Below are 10971 nucleotides of genomic sequence, written 5' to 3' on the forward strand. Positions count from 1 at the left end.
CGCACGTTCGTGTGCCCACAATACGCACGTTCGTGTACCCACAATACGCACGGTCTTGTACCCACAATACACACGTTCGTGTACCCACAATACGCACGTTCGTGTACCCACAATACGCACGGTCTTGTACCCACAATACGCACGTTCGTGTACCACAATACGAACGTTCGTGTACCCACAGTACGCACGTTCGTGTGATTAGCTTGAGTCGTTGTTTGATGCAAGTAATAACGATGCACGAGACTCGTGCGCCTGCTGCTGCTAGGAGATCAATATCTCTATTATAACATCCGGTGAGCGCTGGATGAGCCGGCGTGTTTGCTCCCATAAAATAAATGCTCTCTAATAGCGGTGCTGCTGCTGGTGTGAATCTCGCCCAGCGGAATAATGTGTGCTCGATTAACACTCGATCTCTGAGGCTAGATCGACCATATATTCTGAGGATAAAAATTTTTACATTATAGTGTGAGTAATATGAAGCTACTTAACGCGAAAATAATATTTTTCATTTGATTGAGGGTAATCGCTTGACGGAGTTAATGCATCTTTCAAAAACCAAATCATAATTTGGAGGTCATCTAAAAGATATTTTACGAACTGTTTTCTCAACAACGAATTATACTTGATTGTTCTCAGAACACTTCGTAGGAATTGAGCATAACAAATAAATGATTAGTTGTAGTGTAACAATGTTATTAACTCATGACATAAACATTCTAAAATTAAATTGATCTTTGATATATCATTTCTGCCATAGTTACTGACATGTCAGGAAGCTCTCTATTGCAGCACCACAGTATACATAATCCTCGGCTTCATTAATATATGGATTACTGCGCACTGAACGCGCAGTAAAGTGACCAATTTTGAGCTTCGTTGCACTAGATGGAATATCTTAATTTATCTTTGCCATCTATGGTAATTTTAGCACCGCAAAGCTGTGATATGGTGTCGCCAATGTTGCCAAGTGTTGCAATGATTCAGTAGAGCGTGAAGTGTAAGCTGTCTACATCGGTAGTTTATGTCTCCTATAAAGCACGCATTATTTAAGCGTGATATTTGCACTCTTTATGAATAATTGAGTTCAAATAGTTTAACTGCACAGTTATTGTAAAACTGTTTCATTACTTAACTTAGCCATCAAATGAAGTATATTATTATTTGCAGTGTATTAAACGGGACTCTTTCATATTTAATTATTGGCAAAAGACCACAACATGTTAGAAAATTTTTAGCCGGTGGGTGAAGTTAGATCAGAATTTAAAAAAATTGAGTCAATTAGAATAGTTTTTCAACGAAACCAATCCCTGATTCACCGCAATCGTTATGATTCATTATTTGACATACAATTTAGACTAAAGCATTTCGAATTTCAATACACTCCCATATCAGGCCGTCGGCTCATGAGCATGGCGATCTCCTCTCAGTAAAACAAGTTATTTCTGTGAGAAAACAAGTGCTTTCCGCTCAAATGCACTAACGTTCTTTAGTGGACTGTGTACGGTAATGGACTTCAGTGAATGATAATTTCATCTATCTGTTGAAGATAAAATGCTTCCTGTCTTTATCATTTGTGATGGTCGATTAAAGCTTTAACACGGGACAGATTACATTACAATGAAAAATTCCTTAATGTCACAGTCAAGTAGATATGCTGATTGGAATAAATCTTAATTAATATGCGGTCAAATATAGAATATATCTTACTCGGCTGCACTTAATTTGAAAGTTCATGAAAAAATTAGCGTACTTAACTAAATTATAGGCATGACTTTGGCGACCTCTTTCAAATCCACTACATCGTTTTGTCTCTCAACCAAATCCTAGTTCATTTTTTGTTCGTATACCGGCCTTTGGAACTCGCGCTTCCGAAAGCCGCAATAGAACAACTTAAGTTAAGCCTATCTCGATCGGTAAACACAACTCTTTCAGTAGTAAACTAAATACGAACATACAAAATTTACAGCAGGAGATCTGAAGTTGTGCAGACGCCTCAGGCCTCTCAAAGGATGATGGATTGACAGCAAATTCGTTTACTACATTATTGCCGTTCAACGCGTTTCAAGAGATTATAGTACAATTTTATTTTTCGTGGCAAATTTTAGGTACCCGCTTATTGTTTGACAATTTGTGTTGAGCGTCATCTGTCGATATAATGTCATGTAATTAATTCATATATATACAGCGGAAATTAAACACTGCATGGTGTGCAAAAATTCATTCCAGCTTCATTGATGACCAAGCCTGGCATTGTATCATGATTATGCAGAATCAGAGCAAGTTAATGGGCGTCCTAATTATATATACAATCTATATTTCTATTCAAACTACGGAATCCTTGGACGAAAGGGTTCAAAAACGTTAAATACTGTGAGAAACGATGTACCAATGAGAGGAAACCCCGTCTGTAACATTTATGCATGCTTTTTTTGAGGCATTCCAGTTATGAATCTCAAACTTGAGCTTACCTCAATCCTATTCACATCAATAATGCTATGTTTGACAAAATAATTCTCTTGAGAGATTGAAAGACACAATAAAAAGCGTGGCATTGTGCGGTGCATAACATGTGCGACTCTTGAATGTGCCCGCAGGCCCTCTTCGACTCTTTAGGGATCTCTGTGTACGGCCTCCGACCCTCTCACTCTACGGCGCTCTTGAGGCCACACACACAAAGACGCGACAGGTGATAGAGATGCTCGAGACTACACGCCGCTCTCCTCCAGCGTCTCCTTTGCGTCCGTAAATGATATGATATTGACACGCACGTTACGAGTCAGTACGCAAATTTGTAAGGTAAACATTATCGTTACGAGTCTAACATTACATGAATCAATGTATACATCTAGTTATCCACGCCTATTCATAATAGTGACTCGACATTCGCCAATTGAGTAGCTAGCACAACGATAGATTCAACGAAAAATTGTATAAATTTATGGAATGCGTTCTTAACAACTCCTGAATTCGCTTTCTACGATGGATTAACAATCTTTAGTTTGGGTTTTACGAATTTTTAGCAAGAATATAGACAAGGATTGATAATTTCACCAGCATCTCATTTTAATGAAAAAAAATATTATAATGCAAAATTTCAAGAAATGTCGAGTTCATGCGTAATTTTTTAATATTACCAGGATTCAAATCGTCTAAATTTCAAGTCTTGCCACCTGCATCCTATGACTCAATGGCTGCGCCCTGAGGACAGAAAACCTGGCCCGAAAAGCGCTACAAGTGCGATGCCATCTGGCGGCCGAGGCCGGCACTCCCTAATGAACAACGCAAACAAAAGGAGCGACTCTTTCCTGTACTTCAGTCGCCGAGTTTACCGCTTCTGTGTAAAGCAAGAGATGTAATAAAAGAGGAAAGTAATGGGATCGCATCTGGTACTAAGAAAAAGCTGCAGATGAAAGGCTGTGGCAAAAAAAGAAATTTCATAAAATGAATATTTCATCCTAGAATTACCAAGTTTAATCTTTCATTCTGATGATTGATGGGTGGCACGTTTCTACCGCTAATTGGAAAAATTTAAAAGACCTTGTCACGATCTGGCCTCTGTTTAGACATTCATTTTATATTTGAATCAAATTGTAACTTCCTTGATCGCACTAGAATTATTCATTAAACAACTCACAATATTATCTCTAATCAGAATTATGAAATATTTATTGTATTACAATTATTAATAATTTTATCATGAGATGAAATTCATCCGCCATCATCATTGTATCCCAGACACATCGAGACACGATATCAGCCTGGAAGCCTGCGCGCTGGAGTAGCAAAGCGCTGGTCAGCAGCGGCCTCTCACTAAATTTTTCCGCTCCATTTGGTTGAATTGCGTTGGACTGCCTCAGTCTTTACCGCACTCAAGGCTTTTTATTTCACGTCAATTTAGGACTTCTTCTTATTGAATAGCACCGACCGACCGGCTGAGTGCTGCTGATTTCTCTCGGGGATACCGAGTCCATCCTGCCTTCATTTTTTGAAAAAAGTCCCTCCTCAAAATGTGAGACCTTGTCACTCTTTATCGACGGTGTAGTAAAAAAAAACTCCTTGTTGTTCGTAAAGCTTTTGTGGTAGTTGCATTGTTAAACTTCCAATACATAAAACAATCAATTTATCCAGCAGCACACGCTTTCGTGGTATTACATTTTGCAACATGTTTGTAATGAATAAATGATTGATGCTTGGTACCAGTTGTAACTTACATTTTTTCTGGTCCTTATTTCAAAATTTGTTTTCCTCATATGTCAATTCATCGAATTGACCTAATATCTAATGCACTATTTGAGTGGAGTAAGAATCCAAGCAACTCAAGGCAATAGCTGACACCCTAACCTAAATACTGCGATTTGCCTTCACAATTCATGGTCCGAAAAGTTCTCCACATCTCCACCGGGTCCTGCAAATGTGGCGTCATCTCAGGAATGGCTTTCATTCATCAGTTGCTGAGCACATCGCTGCGCTGCCGTCACTTGACCCTTCATTTGACTTACTTTCATCCATGACCAGCCTTCCAGCGACTAAAAGCCGTAATGAAACATCCTCTGATCTGTGAGAGTTCGGTGCTCGGAATGATGGACAATGATATTTTACTGCCGGAATATTGTGTACGATCACTGTTGTGTGTGCCAGTAGCAATGCGAAATAAATTTAAACTATTGAAAGATTTTCATCTACCTAAATTTTACAAGAATAATTAATTAAATTGAATCCCCAAAATTTTAGAATTAGAAGCATAGCTGTTTTCATGTGATACACATGAATTTCATCGTATGACCACTTCATACACCATTCGAATTCTAAAATTTGTACCAGTTTTTCTAATCTATCACAAAATAAAACTTATATTTTAAATACTTTTCTAGTGGTCTATAGTTCCAGCAAATGTTTGGCGTGCCTAACTAGAGAATTGTTCTAGAATTTCTTGCGCCAATTTCTTGCTAATCCATTATCTATATAATCGTTAAAAGCCAAGCATACTCTATATAAAGGCCTGGTTCTCTGGTCTGACAGCAGACGACTACTTGACTCTCCCGGCTAAAGCTCCTCCATAACCGCAAGCTGATCACATTTGAGAGACGATGAAAGGCTCGCTGAAATTGGTGGTGGCGTTGGCGGTGCTGGTGGTGGTCCTCGGGATGCTGGGTGTCTGTGAGGGACGCTACCTCCCCACCAGGGGGGATGAGGCTCGTCTCGAGGAGATCAGGATGATGCTCAGGGACCTGCTGGAGGGCGCTGCTGGGGGAGCTCCACGGTTGGTCAAGAGGGACGTCGAAACTGATAACTTTCAAGCCAGAAATTCTTTAACTTGAACCGTGCAACAATACTAAATGGACGAAGTACTGGCAGTTTTCTTCAATTATTCTTGACGTTAATTATTGAATGAAATTGATTGAATGTTGAAATTGTACGTACAAGGGAATAAAATGAATTATCTGCAACAGGAGCACTAGATTTATTTTCCTCAGCAAACTGCACATGCACTAATATAATAGTTTATTTTAAACATTTATTTATTTGTTGATTTCCAAAGAATCACTTAATTAGACAAGATTTTTGAAGGATTCATCTGTCATATCTCTTCCTTAGAACAGAATAATTCTTCTATCACGGAATTCCATATTTTAGGAAACCAACGTTTCAAACCTGAGAAAATGAAATTGAGAATTAAGATTGAGTAACTTATTTTTACACTCAAATAATCTCGATTGTCTTTAGAGTGTATAAATTCACAAGATTGCAAGCTTTCTGGTATCCCGATAATTATTATAATACTTGATGGTCATAATGTCACTAGTTTGCTTGAATCGTAAATTCACTAAAAACTTAATATCAAAGAATACTCCACAAAATTCATACTATCTATATAGAAAACGTTTCCGAGTCCTGCTTCATCGTCAGTTCGAAAGTTTTAAAACAAAGATACATCAGTAATTTGTACAGTCAAGATTACAAAAAAAAACTAAACGTTAACGCCTATATATTTACAATTTCAAGTGGGTAGGAGCTAAAAGCAAAATTTAAACTAGGCCTCTTTTTTAAAATATACAATGATTCTAAATTGCGTAAATCAGAAACACCGGAAGTAGACGCTAAAACCTTGAAGTCACTTTCAGAAATTGGAACATCGCGCTGCTCGGCGTGAGCGTGCACAGCCGAATTGGGAGATGCTGCGCGATAGTGAGTGACCAGTTCTACAATTCCTGCCCCTATGTTCTGCGACCCTAGAATAAAAATTGCTAGACGTACGTCATCCCGACGTACGCAGATGAACATCGTGCACACGCTCTTGAATATTGCGATAATGTCGTTTTATAGCGGCTATGATCCCGTGGCAAAAAGTTTATGTATATGAGGGCAGTATTTAATTTATTGAAATAGAGGGACAACCGTCCATAGAAAAATTTGCACCCACTGTGTGAAAAAAATTATGAGGAAAACGCGGAAATAAAGCAATATATAACCTCAGACAAGCGGGAAAAAACTGCCAAAATTGTATGAAGAGAACCGGATCAACTTAAGGTCCACTTAAACAATAGAAAGCTAAACCTTCAAGTCTATCTAACGGCAAATATAACCGATAGTTTTTCAAAAGTGTACACAGGTTGGATGATTGTCAAAAAGTAACCGAGCACCTTGCTAGAGCAAACTGAAATAGGGCGAGGGTTTCTTTTCACAATTACCGTTCAAATTATCTAAATTATAAAGCGTTACTAATAAGAAATCAGTTAGAACTATTCTCTATACAACCAATTGGTTTTATCATCTTCATTATTTCTTTACTTTACATTATTTACCACAGATTGGTTTTACATTGTTCGGGTTTATGTGGGCTTTGTATTCCATTTCCATTGAACTAATGCTGACGTCTTAGTTGTTTTCTTGAGAATATCCGACGTTTTCAAGTTCAAATGTTAGCTTGGTCTGGTCTATGCACTTACGGAACAATTGATCACAGTAGTTCTATTTAACCAAAAAAGGTCTAAGCTTAACTCACCAAATTATTTACAAACTACTGAATATTAATCTAATAATCTCGATGAAAAATCTCTTTGGACATCATAAGCTCTCGACTAGTTCTGATGCTATCATTTGGCGTGCCAGAATATTTTGAACAAAAGGGTTGAAGCAGGCACCAAAGGTCTAAACAATTAAGACAAAAACTGTACACAATAACTCAATTTCAAATCGTAGTTCGAGGAAACCCGGAAGTATATTTTATCGTCAGCACCGAATAAATAAAATTGCTGAACGATAATTTGAACGATGATTATTTCATTCAGCGATATTGTCGATGCCAGATGAAATGACGGTTGTAGGCGGCTACAAAGTCTGAATGATTTTTGTATATTCCAAAGTTCTATTATTTGATACGTCATCTCCAACCACACAGGCATTATACGGAAGTCACAAAAAGTCATTTACGCCTGGGCAAATGTCTAAATTTAACACGTCATTCAATTTTTTTCTGCAACCCAATTACTGCTATAGGCAGAAATGCAGACAACGAATAGCAAAATATTTTTGATTATACGGTTCGATTTGATATTGAAATTAGTATTAGATGGCAGAATTTTCTTGTCTAAACACGTGCGCTTAATACCAGAGATCGCATTATATTCCAATTTTCAGGGGAGTCAAAAACTTCTTTAGATGACGTTAATAGATCAAAGAGTATGTCTCAGCAAGTACTTATAATATATTTAACGACATTTCGAATGTTTCAACATTCATTTTCAAGTTACAAAAAGCATTGAACATAGAAATTTTGGCGGACACAAGTACATAATACAGGTAAATAGGATCCAACAAGGAAACTTTGAAACGGAAAATGACGCTGAAAACTTTCTCAAAGTTCAGACGATTTCGGTAGTTTAAAACGGTCACAGCAATCGTCGGCAGGTTAATATTGGGCGCCACTGCATAATGACGATGCTGGTGGTTTCCTCCAGCACGGTGTGAGCGACGGTCTTGTGAGCTTGTCTCAGGGGTTCTTTTGTCCTCCAGACTGTAGGTGGCAGGTGAGACGGTCTCAATGTAGTGGTTGTTAGTCAAATTACTTCCATGTAGTCCAAATGATGAAGAAGTTTACAACCTTCTTTGAAGTAAAATTTACAGACCACGTTGTTTTGTGGGAGAACCCTCGCTTTTTTGCAGTGTCCTTTGTTCCGTATACTCCGAAGCTTGACGTTGTTGTCGAGGGTATCACCAAGCCAGTTGAATTCATCGATGATTTTGAGATGAAGTCGCTCGTTAAATACTCAAAATCATCGTTCTTGGTTCAATTACTCCAGTGTAGACCATATGATGAAGAAGTCTACAACCTTCTTTAAAACAAAATTTACACTCTGTACAAAATTTACTGAAAATTACTGAAGGTTTCAGCTGCCACCTTTAGTCTGGAGGACAAGGGAACCGCTGAGACGAGCTCACAAGACCGTCGCTCACACGTACTGCATGTGCTAGAGGAACCCACCAGCATCGTCATCAAGCATTGGCGCCCAATATTAACCGACTGACAATTGCTGTGACCCTCATCTATGGGGATTGGACTCCAGCATTTATTTTCACACTACCGAAATTATCTGAACTTTCAGATAGTTTTCAGCGTCATTTTCCGTTTCAAAATTTCCTTGTTGTTATCCTATTTACATGTATTATGTACTTATGTCAGCCAAAATTTCATTATTGAATGCTTCTTGTAACTTGAAAATGAATGTTGATACATTAGAAACCGCGTTAAATATATTAAAAGTACTTGCTGATACCTGCCTTTTGATCAATTAACGTTATCTGAAGAGTTTTTTACTCCCTCAAGATAGATAATTTGATATTGATTATATAAACATTTTTAATTAAGGGCAAATGTTTTTCTAAAGTCAGAAAGAGTTCAAAAACGACCTTTCAACATTCCCTCCTCATCACGTGTTTTACTATTAATACTTTCAGGGCGAATGTTGTATAGACTACAAACGTTCAGTTATTGTTTTAATGCATTTTATAAATGAGATATTTATGGTGATTGTAAAAATATTACCATAACTGACAAAGGAATAGAAATTTAAACCCAGAATCAACTGTTATGAGTTGCATGATCGAAGGAAGCTCGGATTTAAGCTCAATGATATGGTGCACATTATTTTAAAGTTATTCGGCGAATCTTCATTTTTGTAGCGTTGGTATAATTCAAAAGATCAACTTGTAAGCAATTATGGCTATATTAATTTTATATTAGATTATATTCATACGATATATTAACTTTCATCGAATAAATAATTATTGGTAGAAATGAAAATTATTTTTTAACTCTATTTTTACATGATTATCATCGATAATCCTAATGAGGGAGAGGTTGATTCGGAAAGGAAAGAAATTCAAACAAATTTTTCAGCTTGCTTCTTTTTTAATGCCTTATTTTATTAAGACTTCTGCAACAAATGCTCCAACAGAAAAGTTTATATACAGCAATAGAAGGCCACGAGATAAAACCGGCTTGCGTGACGTCAATTAACATCCGAGTTTCGATCTCAAAAAATAATTTTCCAGTTCAGTCTGGGTCAGTAATTATTCATGATTTGGAGACTGGGTAACTAAAGCGGGTTGTTGCTGTCAGCTTCGACGTCCCTCTTGACCATCCGTGGAGCTCCCCCAGCAGCGCCCTCCAGCAGGTCCCTGAGCATCATCCTGATCTCCTCGAGACGAGCCTCATCCCCCCTGGTGGGGAGGTAGCGTCCCTCACAGACACCCAGCATCCCGAGGACCACCACCAGCACCGCCAACACCACCACCAATTTTTGTGAGCTGTTCATGTTTTCTTGACACCACGAGTCGTTCTTCTGCTAGCAACTTCAGGGCGTCCTAAAGCTCCGGAAGTTCAAGCTTGTCTGAATGTTAAGCCTTGAGTCCACCCTTATATACCCCGTCTCGTCCTGTGGTCAGAGAGAATAACTTTTTTTTCATAGACCTTGTACAATATTTAATCTAAGTGATCAACAGTAAATACCAGTTAAAACTTCAATTATGTCACTTCACGTAATACGACCATTATTTCATTTTTAATACAATTTTTCCACTTATGCTTAAGGAATAATGTCAAGAAACGCTCATGCCTTGAATGTCGCCATATTAATCTGCTTATGTTTTAACCAATCGCGTAAGAGGGTCTGGCTGCCTGATAAGGGATATTAACGATCAAATAAAACATCTGCAACGACCAGGATCCTTATTGCTTTTAATACACAACTTTTTATCAAACGCCCACCAAGGATTACATAGCTTTAAAATTAATGGCAGCCGAGATGGCCGGCTCATTACTCATCTTTTAAAACGATGTCACTGGACTCGGGGTATATAAGGGCTTCGGTCTCACTATTGACTCCGCAGAAAGACACTGACCTCATCAGCACAAACACTACGAAGTCCTCATCTGCCAAGAAATGAAGGCCTCTTTGAAGTTTGTGGCGGCGTTGACGATGATGGTGGCGATCTTGGGGATGATGGAAGGATGTGAAAGCCGATATCTTCCCACCAGAGGAGATTATTCTCGCCTTGAAGAGATCAGAATGATTCTCCAGGAGATGCTGCAAGGGAACAGCAGATACTTCAATTCTGTCTACGCCAAAAGGATGGTCAGACGATCTGCTGAAAATTTGACTGAAGACTGATGGCTGAATAATTAATCTCGAACTGTTGTACGGAAACTACTGACGGAGACCCAATGCTGAAAACAGACTTCGAACAAAAATCTTATGTTTACGATTTACTTCGAAATTGCATTATTTAATGTTTGTTATTATTGATCGTTATTTCACTTATCATGAGATATTCCGCGTTTTAAAGGAATGACAAATATATTTTGCCTACGTGTGCCTTGACCGTAGCGTTATATTATGATGGAAAATTGTGTATGAACTATATGCAAATTTTAATAAACATGCAAGAAACTTTATTTCTTCTCAAACCACC

General features: G+C 38.1%; 1 protein-coding gene across 1 annotated transcript; it reads left to right on the forward strand.

Moving 5' to 3' along the window:
- Positions 1–5035: 5035 nt before the first annotated feature.
- Positions 5036–5391, forward strand: LOC108676959. Its single transcript, XM_018165114.2, has one exon. The coding sequence runs from the start codon at positions 5088–5090 to the stop codon at positions 5316–5318; it is 231 nt and encodes a 76-aa protein (XP_018020603.1). The 5' UTR covers positions 5036–5087; the 3' UTR covers positions 5319–5391.
- Positions 5392–10971: the final 5580 nt, after the last annotated feature.

This window comes from Hyalella azteca, unplaced genomic scaffold, assembly GCF_000764305.2.
Source record: "Hyalella azteca isolate HAZT.00-mixed unplaced genomic scaffold, Hazt_2.0.2 contig13692, whole genome shotgun sequence".
NCBI lineage: Eukaryota > Metazoa > Arthropoda > Malacostraca > Amphipoda > Hyalellidae > Hyalella > Hyalella azteca.